General features: G+C 36.7%; 1 protein-coding gene across 4 annotated transcripts in view; it reads left to right on the forward strand.

Annotated features, from left to right (window-relative positions):
• Positions 1–7,202: 7,202 nt before the first annotated feature.
• LOC116852673 (protein eva-1) overlaps positions 7,203–14,057 on the forward strand; it is a 341,153-nt gene continuing 334,298 nt past the window's right edge. For all 4 annotated transcript variants that reach the window (XM_032833244.1, XM_032833248.1, XM_032833246.1 and 1 more), the window contains exon 1: positions 7,203–7,956. In XM_032833244.1, coding sequence (XP_032689135.1) covers positions 7,854–7,956 — 103 coding nt within the window. In that variant the 5' untranslated portion in view covers positions 7,203–7,853. The remainder of the gene's footprint in view (positions 7,957–14,057) is intronic.

Raw genomic sequence — 14,057 nt, forward strand, 5'->3', positions numbered from 1 at the left:
ACTCGTCTCGTTCTGCCTGTTCATTTTGCATGCTCGAGAAGTTTTGTACGCTCCAGATCCGTATAATTTCAACAACGTTTGATCCTGAAGTAAAATACTGAGATATTTTTAATCTTAGGACTATGAAATATAGCTTTCTGTTAAAAAAAAAGGATTAATAAGACGAATAGTTATTATAAGAAGTAGTTATCTCTTTTCTATTTGGGGAGCTATCACAATCCATAACTTTTTTTTCTAATATGTATATCAATTATATGCAGCATATACGCATACGAAAAGAATGAAAGAGGGATAAATTCAGGAGGAAAAATTCAGAAATTGGCCGATGTGCAGAAAGGCTAATGAATACGCGATGTTTAACGTGCTCCAGTGAAGAAAAGAAAAGGAAATACAGGCCTGCACGTTCGATAAAGTTCACGAAGAAGTTGGAAGGGTAAACTCATAAAACGCATCTTCCACGTTCGAAGCTCGTCCTGCATTGTTCTATACAGCCTGCTTCGTCTTTATACTTTATTACGTCTGCATCCTCCTGAACGTAGCCAAACAATTTTCTGAAAATCGCCTGCGCTTATCTCTTGACATGCGATTTTCAATAGTGCGGATTTCTTATCGGTATCACTTATCGGATAAAATTGTTAATACTACGAAGGTAATATTGTGAGTTAACGGCATTGATAGAGGGAACAAAAGTACGCAATTTATTATAGAAGCGTTTCAAAAATGTATTTAACGAAATTTTTACTTTATATGTCATGTACGTTCTATGATATAAACTGGATTGGTAATTAACACTGCATTCCATTTTTTAAGTTTATTTTAAGTATATTTTTACCCTAAAAAAGTATATTAGAATAAACAAAATTTCTTTAATTTAAAATTTAATTCAAAATTTCTTTAATTTCTTTAATATAAAAAAATGATTTATTTCAAAAATTAAATGTGTATTTGAAGGAAATTTTAATATTTTATTAATTAGCAAAAATTATTTTTAGTTTAACAAAAGTACTTCCTGGGGAAAAAGCGCAAAAGCTAAAGAAGAAAAAAACAATATTAAATTTGAAGAAATATTTACATCAAGGTAAAAATTTTTTATTAATCATAAAAATTATATTTTAAGTTCAAAGTAAGAATGCTTCTTTGAACAAGCAATTTATTTATTTCAATAAAATGTTTCTTTTTATTAAGTAAGTCACACGTTTTTTTATTAAATGTCAAAATATTCTCTATAAGTTTAAAAATATTTATTATCAGGTAGCATATCCTTTTATATTTTTTAATTAGAGTTCTATTTATTACTTCTTTTTCATTGCATCATAACATTTTGAATAAAAAATATACACTTACTTGAGCAAAGTCTAATTAGTTCAAAGCATTATTTTCTGCATTTAAAAATATCTTCTTTAAAAACGTTTTATTTAATCACACAAACAAATTGTTTTTTTCAAATTTAGAACTACATTCACAAAGAGAAAAAGATACTTTTTCGAAGCTTAAAAATTTCTCTTCACATATAGAAAGTATTATTATATAATAAAATGCTATATTTTTTGATATTTTGACGAATCTACCCGGACTGCCGCGTATACAAAGTTTGTTTGCAGCAACGTCAAGTGAAATAATTCACGTAATTACCTAGGCACTCGTAAGCAAGTGTAATTAAGGTAATATTTAGGAATTAGAGATGGGACTTTGAATGTGAAGGGACTTTGAATTTATCGTTTCAACGTACACGGCAGAATAAATTTCGAGTGGTGTTTGCGCGCGTTTCACACGTCACGAAGTTCGGAGGTATGCGATATCTGTCCTCTCGATGCTGCATTTTTAGGTAGCCGAGTGAATAAAATTAAACCCATGCGCATCGACCAGACCAGACGTCTCCTCGCGTATTCTTAGGTAGTTCTTGCACGACGCACTCCGATGCACATGGCTCCTACACTCGATGTTGCTATCGCTGCTCGTTACTTTCCGACCGCGCCGCGTTGCATTTAGAGAGAAGTCCGCTTTTTATATTTTCGACGCATTTTTCAACGCACGGAAAGACACAATTTTATGAAACTGCCTTGCAAACGCAAGGTTTAATCCTTGTGCTACGAAAGACGCGAGAAAGGAGAGATTTTTCATAGTATAACCTTGTGTGTGTATGTGTGTGTGTACCACGTAAAGAAAATTTAATTTTCCTTTGTGGCACGTATAAACACTTCATGGGACTGACATTAGTAGTAATGTGATCGCGACGAAAGTAATAATAATAGAAAAGTAGTAATATGCAATAACAACATAAAACAATAATTCGAAAACTTGATCTTTTTATTGCTCTGCTGATAGATAATTTCTGGTAGAAATTTAATGCGGTTTTCGACAGCTACTGGACAGTCACGTTTTTTTAGTAAATGAAGAGTAAAACTACTTAGGATCTTAATTAAGATATAACGCTTTTCCTGCAGTGCATAAAAGATGTGCAAAATATAAAGTCATTTACTGTACTAATACAGAATAGAAAATAGATATAAAACTACTTGATTAATTAATAATCCAATCTGTTGTCTATACAATGAACAGATTTGAGCTAGTAGTGCTTGCTTTTATGTGTGTGATTTCTAATTGAACATTTTTTATGAGAGTTACAGCGTAGAGAATCTTTAATGTGTGATATATATTTAATGTTTTTGTCTTTTACGTGACATCCTTCACAAACGTTAAACAATATTCTTTTATCCATTCATGTAGTTGTACTATTTCATCAAGTTCTGAATCTGAGAGCTATCTTTTATTAGTATTATCGGTATTATTAGTATTATCTTTTATTAGTATTATCAGAATAATTTTATGTGTTTTCATCGCAATGAAATTCTGTGTTGTTGTCCTATTTGTCTTATTTTCATTTCTAATTTTGTTTGTCATCTCTCTCACAGGGCTTAATATTGTCAAATTTCCTTCAATTTACCTCTCCTTGCTCTATGCTTTTCTACACGTTTACTCATTGTCCACTCAGTTTTAAGTTCTTTTCTGTCAATATAAATATAAATATTCCTTACATATATTTACTAAATAAATTTCCTTTTAGATTATAACATATGCACATTATGAAACTGAATTGATATTACTATGAGTGAGCTTAGTGAGAATCAGTCTACATATTGTATAATAAACAACTTCAACCACTGAACCCAGTTCTCCTCTAGCAGTTAAGCATTATTTTCATAATTAACGGAAATGAATATTAATGTTAAACAATAACTGAGCGGATACCTGTACAAATGCATACATTTCTAGGGCGATGAAATCGTGTGTTTAAAAATATTTAAAGGGAGCTTCCACGCTAAGTATAATATTATACCTCAGAGCAGTACTGTTTTTTGCAGTACTTTAATCACAGATACAAGAGCAACGTCTATTTCATTACTCTTTTCATGCGACGCGAGGGGAAATATATGCGCGAAGCTAATATACGAAATGACAAAGAAAATCACATGTTGTAATTAAAATCTACCATGCAGAAGCGCATTAAACGAAGTAATAGAAGTAAACTTTGTATCAACGACAGAGAGAGCTAGTCGCGCGGCTTTTTACAGAGCCGCGGAACGGTTTTTCAATTTTCATTCGCGTGCCCGCGCGCGAAAGGTAGAGTAATAAAAGCCAATTCGCAAATCTGCCCGCGCTCCCTGCGTTAAAAGAAGGACTTACATATCAGCTAAATCCGCAACAACGTCCACGAAACAATCGGGCAATACGCCAACTTTACCTGCCGCACGATCGCGTTAGCCGCAAATCGCCATCGTACTTAACGCTTTTCCCTATACGTGACCACAACCCTTGAGATTCGGAATGCGCCGTACGAATCACATCCCCGAAAAGCGCAGGATACGCATGCCCGGCAGAGCAAGTGAAGGTTGGTTAGTAGGTAGGTAGGCGAGAGCTTTAGGCAGGGTCATGGTTTGGGTAACTTCGGCACGTGTTTCGACCCTCGACCTTAAAGGCCGGAGATTTGTTTTGACTCGCCACTCCAAATTCTACACTTACATGAATTTTGGAAACTTACGCGGACCCGAGAAAGAAGAATATCGCGCGTGTTGTTTTGCTCAATCAAGATCAACTTTAAATTCATTTTTTATCGATAAAATTATTAAAACCACAGTTTCCAAATTATGAACGATTAAATATTAAGACCTGGAAATTGCGCAACCCAGCTCTTAAAAGAATCACTTAACTACATTGAACAAGTGGTTCTGTTGAATAATTTTGTAATTTAAACTAAAAGAGTAAATTATTGAAACATAAGTACGTTTCCTGATGATTAAGATAAATGCTGTTCAATATTTCAAGTGTTTACTAAGTAATAGAAGTACATGAGACAGTAATCTTGTAATCTAACTGTTTTGTAATTTGAACCAAATGCAAAGAATAAATTATTGAAACATAAGTACGTTTTCCGATGATTAAGATAAATTTTGTGATGAGACAGTGATCTTGTAATCTAACTGTTTTTAACATGAGACTGTGATCTTGTAATCTAACTGTTTTTAACTGTCTTCAGATAAACAAGCTTTTCAGTTTGTCTTGTGTATGTAAACAGTTTGTTTCTATGTACATTTCCTCATAAGTCGAGAACCGTTAGAGATAGTGAGATGAAACTTTCTGTAACGTATTCAACATGTTATCTACGTAATTCTCAGGTTAATGCCATTGCCTGGATTTATTCAGGCGACCTGGAGAAATTGGACGATTCCATTACTTTCTTGAAAATTCGAGGACATGTAGAAGATACGAAACTTTTATGATTAACCGGTTTAAGAAAGCTTTCTCCCACTTTTAACCAACTTCAAGAATAAACTTTTGAATAATTAAAAAGTAGGAAATAAAATATCTTTTGAAAATAATAAACTGTTTTATTAAAAACCTCAGAGGCCCTAAAAGGTATAAAATAATTTTGAATTAATATTCCTATATACAATCCTATTCTATTCCTATTCTATTATAATTCTATTTTAATGTTCTAAAAACATAAAAAATCAGCGCGAAAAAGAAAAATTAGATAGGTAACTAATTATACAATTGTAGAGATATAAATAATAAAAAAAGGTGTGATTACACACACACACAATTGACTCAATTAGCCAGTTTGCGCCGATTTCTAATATTATTGGAATATTAGGATGATATAGGATAGATATTTATAAGTAGGCAGGAATATTGATTCCAAATTATTTTATACTTTTCAGGACTTTTGAGGTTTTTGAAAGCGGTTTATTTCTTTTTTAAAGTTTCCATAAGCGCGGTGTAGTTTTGTTAATTAATCGAGAATCTAAACCCTTCCCTCGCCCTCCTGCGTCCCTCTTAACGGCATAAGCCGTCTCATCCTACCATCGCATAAACTTTATTCTCGATATTTCCAAGTGTTTATTACTCCTGCTCGAATATCACGAATGGCTTCAAATAAAATACATTTCTCCTTCACTACTTTCCTTCAAAACATTTTCATTACAATCTGAAAATTCGTGTTTCTGAAATTCGAGGCTATTTATGCAGTCGTTGAATACGACTCCTAGATTCTGGACGGATAGCAACAGAGTTTCATTCGAAGTTTATTTACTTACAGATGTAGCCGTCGCCAAGAGTCGACATGAACGTCCACATGACGCAAGCTCGTCGCCCGATTTGGCACTCCCATCATTCGTACTCGTCCAAAATTCACTCTCGACGGATAAACGCTCGAAATGGATGGCGTCCGTTATATCGAACTGACCGCGAAGCACTGCGAGATAAGGGTAACTTCACTAACGAATGCCCATGGTGCGAGCTGACGGCAAAGTCGATGCGACGGGTCGGTGCACGTTTTCCATATCATTTCCGTATTCTCCGAGCTGCTCCTGTAAATTAAATTAATCGATAATTAGAATTTCTTGCTTCCAACTGTGGATTTCCTGTGCTTTCACTTTCGCGATTGTTATTTTTTCCTCTCACGTTAAATTTCACATATGTATACGAGACCTCACTTTGAACATAGAAAATGCAAATGTAGAAGGACATAGCTATCGCGTGTTCATATCAGAGTGTGATTCTTGACGCGTATTCAAACGCTAACCTTTCTCAAGTTGAACAATCGGAATGTTCGTGTATGAAAAACGGAACTCAGAATAGAAAGAAAAGGGGCTGAGCACAATAAAAGGAATAAGGAATAGGGAATCGAGAATAGAGAACAGAAAACAGAGAATAGGGAACAGTTCAATATTAAAACATAAACCTAATTTATCAACGTAGAATAGAGGAACAGAAAAATAGCGTTATTTCTTGTTTTAGTATTTCTTATTCTTTATTCTCTGTTCTCTGTTCCTTATTCCTTTTCTTATGCTCAGCCCCTAAATGTCCTAATGACTGAATTAATAAGAAAGCACGATCAGTTTTACTAATAAATAATGGAATCGCTGACAAAACTAATATCTACGCAAAGCTTTGATTTGTCAGCGACCGAGAAATAATGTAAGAAATAAAATAATCAATAAATATCAATTATGATTATAATGAGATATATTAAATAATGCTAGTTGCAAGATTGAGTTGTAAGACGTCTCTTAAGTTCAGGTTCTACTAACTGAAAGACAAGAGCTTTTACTTTTTTGCGTGAAGAATGAGTCATATTGAGCTGAAGATTAAGAAAATTATTTTTATAAAAGTAACGTTAACGGTATAATGGAGTCACTGTGACCCCAGACGAAAAACAAATGTAGTAATTCACAGCTACTTACAAATAACTCGATGATCTTTTCTTCTGTCACACTGAAAACTGTTACTCGAAATGTACTGAAGATATCAGCGCCATACAGTAGATAGTTTAGGAATTATCACGAAAATAAAATTAGTTGGGGTCTCTGAGACCCCATGGTATCTGTAACGGGTTAACGGGTTAACGAGACTTTATCGATCTCGCTCCCACCCTCCCTGCCGCCCCGCCTCGAATGTAATCATACCTGCTTTTTGACGTTTTCGACGAGGCACGACGCGCCCGGGGTCACGAGCGTCTCAGGCATTTCGAAAATTCGAAGGAGGGTATGTATACGTAGGTAGCGCGGAGAGCGAGCTGCCGGGAAAGCGGGCGAGCCGCGGCGCGAGGGCGCATGTGTCGACCGGCTGGCGTGACGTCGCGCGCGCGTCGCACAGCCCTACTTTCAAAAGTCCCGTCTGACCCGTCAGTCGCGCGCCGGGCATCGAGTGAGTGTGCACGCCCTCTGTCTACACCGCGGTAGACGTTCCGGGACCGTCTTGTGTACGTTGCACGGGGGTTTCGTGAATTCCGCCAGATCTCGATCGCCGGCTGGCCAACGACTGTCGCGAGTGTCGTCGCGAACGACGCGTTCAGTGAAAAAACGCCTTTCCGTGCGAATCGTCTCGGTGAACAGTCTGCGTGAAGCGCGCATCCTGTCCGTCGATAACGATATATGCGCGTTATGGTCAACGGTTGTGTCCAGACGCTGTCTTCTCGCACGGCGGAAGCGAGCGAGGCGAAGTGACGGATACGTGATGCAGTTTGACGATCGAGCGGCGACGGATCGTGCGATTTCGTGAGTTGCCCTGCGACTTACGCGGTGTGAACCGAACGGAATCCGACGGCTTCGCGGATCACTCCGAGGGTATGGCGTGTCGTGACTCGAGCCGGTGCGATCGAGCTTGAGCGCAACGGCCGGGATGGTTGATTTGAGTTCGATGACTGACTCGCGAGTGACTCGTCGTTGAATGGAAGTGTCTTGATCGTGAGTCGATGACCGAGTGCGTGTGGTGTGACGTATCAGTGCGAGATTCGTTAACGTACGACGGCGGTGTGGCGTTGTTCGGTGACAGGTTGACTGATTAGTGCGACGATGATCTTACTTGGTGCTGTGAGCGGCGACAGGATCGTCATGATCGCGTTGGCGGTGTCGTTGCTGCTTCTTCGCGCTCATCGGGCGGCGGGCGACAATTTGGGTGAGTACAGTTACAGTGTTGTTATGTCCGGCGCGTTCGCAATGAAAGGCGCAAGGTCAACGGAAGTGTTGTGTTTTGGCCGCGCGTTTAGAGCCTTCACATACAAATCACCGTAACGTAAGACGTATCCCATTCTACAATGGTAGTAAATAGTAAGAAGTAGGAAGTAAGAGTAAGAAATTAACCAGTCGAATGTGAGAAACCCCTTGTCCACAATCTTGCTTTAATCTTTAAGCCATAATAAATTGACAGTCGATTATTTTAAAAATAATCAACTATGGTTGGTTAATTTCTTACGGCTTAAAAATTAAAGCAAGATTGTGGATAAGGGGAAAAATAATCAACCCTTGTCTACAACCTTGCTTTAATCTTTAAGCCGTAATAAATTGATCAACCACAGTCTATTATTTTTAAAATAATCGACTGTCAATTTCTTACGGCTTAAGAATTAAAGCAAGGTTGTGGACAAGGGGTATGACTAGTCAATTTCTTACCTTTACTTCCTACTTTTTACTGTTTACCGCTATTATAGAATGAGCTTAAGGCTTCGTATATATGCGGAATAAGCTTGGAGTAGGAAATAAATTAATTTATTTCGCTTACGTGCCTGTACACTTCATTATTACAAGAATAATCAACTGCGATTAATCAATTTGCTTACTACTTATGTCTTCTTATCTATACGGAGTAAAACAATTTTGTTCTTTTAGCAAAATCGTCGTTGCTACTGCATATTCGTAATGACATCAAACAAATTTTGTTGACATAACTAATTTTAAATTATTCGTTATCAGAGCAGAAGTAGTTTTGTTGCCAGGATAGAAAAAATTTGTTGACTGTATTTGTCCTAAGAATCACGTTAATTTGTTGTTGATGCAAAATAATATATCCTTAGCAAATTTATTTGCTGTCGGAGCAAAACTGCAACTGCTTATATAAATCCATCATCGTTCTTACAGCAAAATAATTTGTAGATTCAGCAAATTATATCTAGTAAGTAATGATTAGTACTCTTAGCAAATCTTTTTACTGTCCATATAATAATGAAAAGATTTTGCTAGACCAGCAGAAAATTTGCTGGGCCAGTAAATTATTTTTCTCCGTGTATCCATTGTAGATACACTTTTAGATGTATGTATAAATAATAAATTACTTTTATTTCTTACTTTTACTCTTACTTTTCATATGCTAAGGTTACTCCACGTATTGTAGACAGAACTTGAGTGACCATCTACAATATATAAAGTAAGCTTGACATAAGCTGCAGTAAGAAAAATATTTTTTTTTATTTTAAGAGAAATACTTCCGCCGTAAAGGAGTATAGGCGCCTAAGCGAAATAAATTATTTTTATTTTTTACTCCAACTTACGCCAAGCTTACTTTACATATTGTAGACAGCCACTAAAAATTGGCTAATTATAATCGAATATTCTCGAAGATGACAATCTTACGGTTCAAACTTATGTCTTATTTAATATGACTGGCAAGTTTTTATGATACGTCTTACGTTATGATTACAGCAATTTGTCTATGAAAACCTTTAGGGCTCTCGCGCATATGAATTGCCATAACCGTGAATATGAGCCGTAAAATTGAACTGGAGGACCAATCGGGATTTTATTATAGTTTTTTGTGTGCTCTAGAAGAGGATAGAACTGCCAGTAAATCTGATCGATGCGAAAGCAACTAATAGCGAATTCAGTTGCTTGCACTGGTGCGCACTGAGTGCGCATTAAAGCTTGTTCATAGTATGTTATTATATTTCAAGATTGTCTTAAATAAATTTTCAAATATTTTTAATAATATGGTATTTTCAATAATATGATATGTACAACATCCGTATGAATCATTTTATTAGCTAAAATGTTTTTAAATATGTATTTAAGACACGATCTTAAATATAAGAATGTACTGTAAACAAGCCTTAGCGCGCACTCAGTGCGCGCTAAGATTTATATATAAATAGATTTATGTATTTATAAGTTAAAATCTTAGTCAATCCTATTTACACGTCAATCTTCTTCTAACTAGAAGAATCCTAAAGCAATCCCTATTGATCTTTCAATTAAACTGTTGTTTTATGTCTATACATACAGCAATTCATGTGCGAAAGTTCTTAAGTAAGACGCATGGTCGCAACACGATTCGCGCGCTTTTTTTTCCAAGATACAGCGTTTATCACAGTAGACTGTAGTTATGCAAGAATCATCTGACCTACATGAGATATATTTTGAAAAATGTGAAGATGAAAATTTGATACATGATTTAGAACAGTGTAGATAGCAGTGAGGTCCTTCGCGATCGTTCAAGAAGTCAAATATGATCAATTTTCTTCTCTTTAAGAATATTTGTTGAATAGTTGAAAAAATAGACAAAAGAAATGCGACTAGCAGAAAATAAAAACTGCTCTTTAATTAGCTCGAAGTACTCACTAGGGTTGAATCTTTATTTTAAATAAAAAGACATGTGGATTACACACTGGTAATAAAAATTCAAAAATCATAATTCTGTTGGATCGCTGTTGCATAATTATAGTCAATTGAGAGTAACAAGTGCTACAATTAAAAGTCGTAATTAAGAGTATTAATGTGTACATGCAGTAATCGGTTGGGATAAAAAGATAGAAAAAAAGCTTGGGTTGGGTTGACACGTTTAGTTTAACACAAGTTCTGATAAGACTAAATAATTTTTGATTATTACAATGAAATATTATGCATAGCCAGAACGTTTAGATGTAATGCTAATCAGAGTTGGATTGCTGTACATGTTGTAATAATATTCAAGTGTTTGATTATTATGACTACACCGGGAAAAAGAACGTGGTTAGATTAACATGACATGTTTAGCAAAACGATTTTTGGTAAAATCAAACACAATTTCTGGCTATTATAATATTCCAGATTTAGGTATAACATCGGTCGTAGATTGATTACTCTGTGTGTACTCAATTTACCATAAATCCAATATCTGAAGCACGTGAATCTTGAGTATTCCATTCTGTAAGGAATTACAGAGCTCGTCTTATCGTTTCCTGCGCACGAACATTACATCATAGTTTTAATGAAATTACAAGTAAAACTACGACAAGTAAAATTATCCAAATCGCTCATCTTTTGTGACATGAAATAATATTGTTGAAAAATTTGATAATTGCGTTGGTTGCAATATATATAGATAATATATAACAAACCTATCAATTAAAGAAGTGGCATAGCGCGTGACAGTCGATTTAAAATTCAATAATCCCAGGTTTAAAATCTACCGTAATAAAAGCGATTTTCGTAGCAATCTTCTTTCGCTGAAGTTGTCGTTTGCAACCAAATTTATCTGGTTGTCTTTATCTATTACTCGTCCGTTTCTTATCAAATGCAGTTTGGCTAATGTACACATTCAAATCTCAAATTAATTCTACTAAATTTTTTTTCGTGTAGAAGTCGAAGTATAGAACATGACAAATTTGGAAAGAATAATTTATATTTTCAGGTATAAGAGAACGAATTATTTCGAAGTAATTATATATTTTATAAAGTAAGATAATCTCTTTATGATATAGAGTGTGTTGAATGCATGTCAGCAGCACACGTCACAAGTGGCTGTCAATTGTGACAACTCGATTTATTCAATAAAAAACATGCAAACCGTCTTGCAATCGAACGTATCTGTGTTGAAGTAAACTAATGCTGCAATTCTAAGCAGAATCGTAAGTCTCGTAACTTGTTCTCGTAAAATTCGTCAGTACTTATGAGTAGATTTACAAATCTAATATCATATATCATACAATCATTTGTAGATATCGTAAATTATATGAAATCGTAGATATTTACGAGTAATTGTACGATATATGATATTGCAAAGGCTTGTAAATCTACTCATAAGTTCTGACGAATTTTACGAGAACAAGTTACGAGACTTACGATTCTGCTTAGAATTGCAGCAAAGGTGATCAGATTTCCCAGCCTTGAATTCGGGACATTTCATAAATGTGTGAAGCGGAGGGCGGGGGGAGGGGGATAACATCCGAAAATTATTTGACAGTCATTGAAAATGATGACAAATCGGTGTGCTGAATAACACTCGATAACATTCGGGACAAAGGGTGAAAAATCGGGACGTCTGGTCACCTTAGCTGTACGTGTCGAGAAGGGAGGAGATTACTCCGTAATACTTACGATATGTCTTGATGACCGCACGTCGTTGTTTTCGGCACTCTAATATTTATTTCCTCACAGGAGACTCACAGGAAACACAAGCGAAACACGTATGGAATACGGAACATTGTATCCATGGCAGTTGCTCGGCATAAAAAGATCGCAGACGCGCGCGCTGTCAATCACGTACACCAAAAGTTCATTAGCGCACCAAAAGTGCCAAAAGTGTATGAATGTGAACGCGCCAATGATGCGAATGAGGTCGCGCGTCTACGACGACGCGATCTACGGCGGACGCCTTAACCAATCGCGTTCGTTTCGCACTACGAGGTTGTCATTGTGTTTATTCAATCTAGACGTTGGTAATGAATCGCGCGAAATGCTCGATCTTTTCGCGCCAAGCAGCAGCCATGGGCACACATCGATCCACATCGCTCCGCGTTTCTCGCGTCTTTTATCCGTCGAAAGTGCGTCTCGCGCGTTAATAAGTCTCGGGAGTGTCGAGAATAGCGTTGTGCGATCGCCGGGGCGTATCGTGAAGACGTCATTTGTAAGTAATCTTCTCGTTTCTCCTCGCGGTATATGCAGTGCTTGTCGCGACGTATCGCGCCGACATTTCTCACATTTACTAATAACATCGACTCGCTCAAGCAATAGAATCGGGCGATCGTTGGATTTATTGAACGAGAATTAGAAATGCGATGACAATCAGAGAGAAAGAGAAAGAGAGAGAGATGCGGTTCGCATCTAATATTCGGGCGGTTGCGTCAACTTGTTACGAAAAAAGATACAGAGAGAGAAGTATCTCATAGAGCGCGTTCTTTTCGGTCGCGGCGTCGTTCACATATTAGCGTATATTTTCAGCGCGATTCAACGATCACGCGACTATCTTGATTCTCGATTTTTCTGCATCGAGCAACCGCATCGTGGACACATCGATCGACATCGCTCCGCATTTTACGCGTCTTTAACCTGTCGAAAGTAAGTTTCGCGCGGAAATAAGTATCGGGAGTGTCGAGAATAGCGATGTGCGATCATCGGGACGTATCGTGAAGACGTCATTTGTAAGTAATCTTTTCGTTTCTCTTCGCGGTGTATATAAGGTGACCAGATTTCCCAGCCCTGAATTCGGGACACTTCATAAATGTGTGAAGTGAGGGAAAGGAGTAAAAAGATCCGAAAATTATTTGACAATCATTGAAAATGATGACATATCGGCGTTTCGAATAGCAGTCGAAAAAATTTGGGACAAAGGGTGGAAAATCGGGACGTCTGGTCACCTTAAATAAACACACTTTGAGACAAATATGGTTGACAAATATGTGAAATACAAAGGAGAGTTTTATGTTTTTACTATGTTGCTAATTCTTTCAGCGTTTTATTCAGAATTTCAACTTCCACGTATGTTTCCATTTTTATAAAAATATGTATCTTTTATTTTTTTCGATGAGTTTACATTTCGATGCGAATAAGCGTGCGAAAAATGTTCGTGTGCAATGCATCGCGTGCCACAAGTTAGATTCGCGAACGAATGTAATTTTCAGGGTTTTTACTGATCTCGAGTATTCGTTTACAGTTGTTAAATGCATTCGTACACGTTCATAACTTTGCTAGGGTCCTCGCTCGTTAAACTTTAATTGACTCCGCTTAAACGTTCTCTATATGGAAATAGTTTTCCTGCTTGTTCTTGCATACACACCTATCCTACATACATGAATAACACGGCACGCATAATGCTGTATGGTAAAATGCATGATGCAGGAAGGATAGAAACGGCACGATTGGCATAAAGTACACCCTTTTCCATACAAATTGCCCTGAAAATTGAACTCTGCGCGACATTATAATGGTCTTAACATTTTCCTCGCACGCGCGCGCGTAAGAGAGAGGGGACGAGAGAGAGAGAGAGGGGGAGAGAGAGAGAGAGAGAGAGAGAGAGAGAGAGAGAGAGAG

Source organism: Odontomachus brunneus, unplaced genomic scaffold, assembly GCF_010583005.1.
Source record: "Odontomachus brunneus isolate Ranch 3 - 2012 unplaced genomic scaffold, Obru_v1 Obru_scaffold_247, whole genome shotgun sequence".
In the NCBI taxonomy this organism is placed as follows: Eukaryota; Metazoa; Arthropoda; class Insecta; order Hymenoptera; family Formicidae; genus Odontomachus; species Odontomachus brunneus.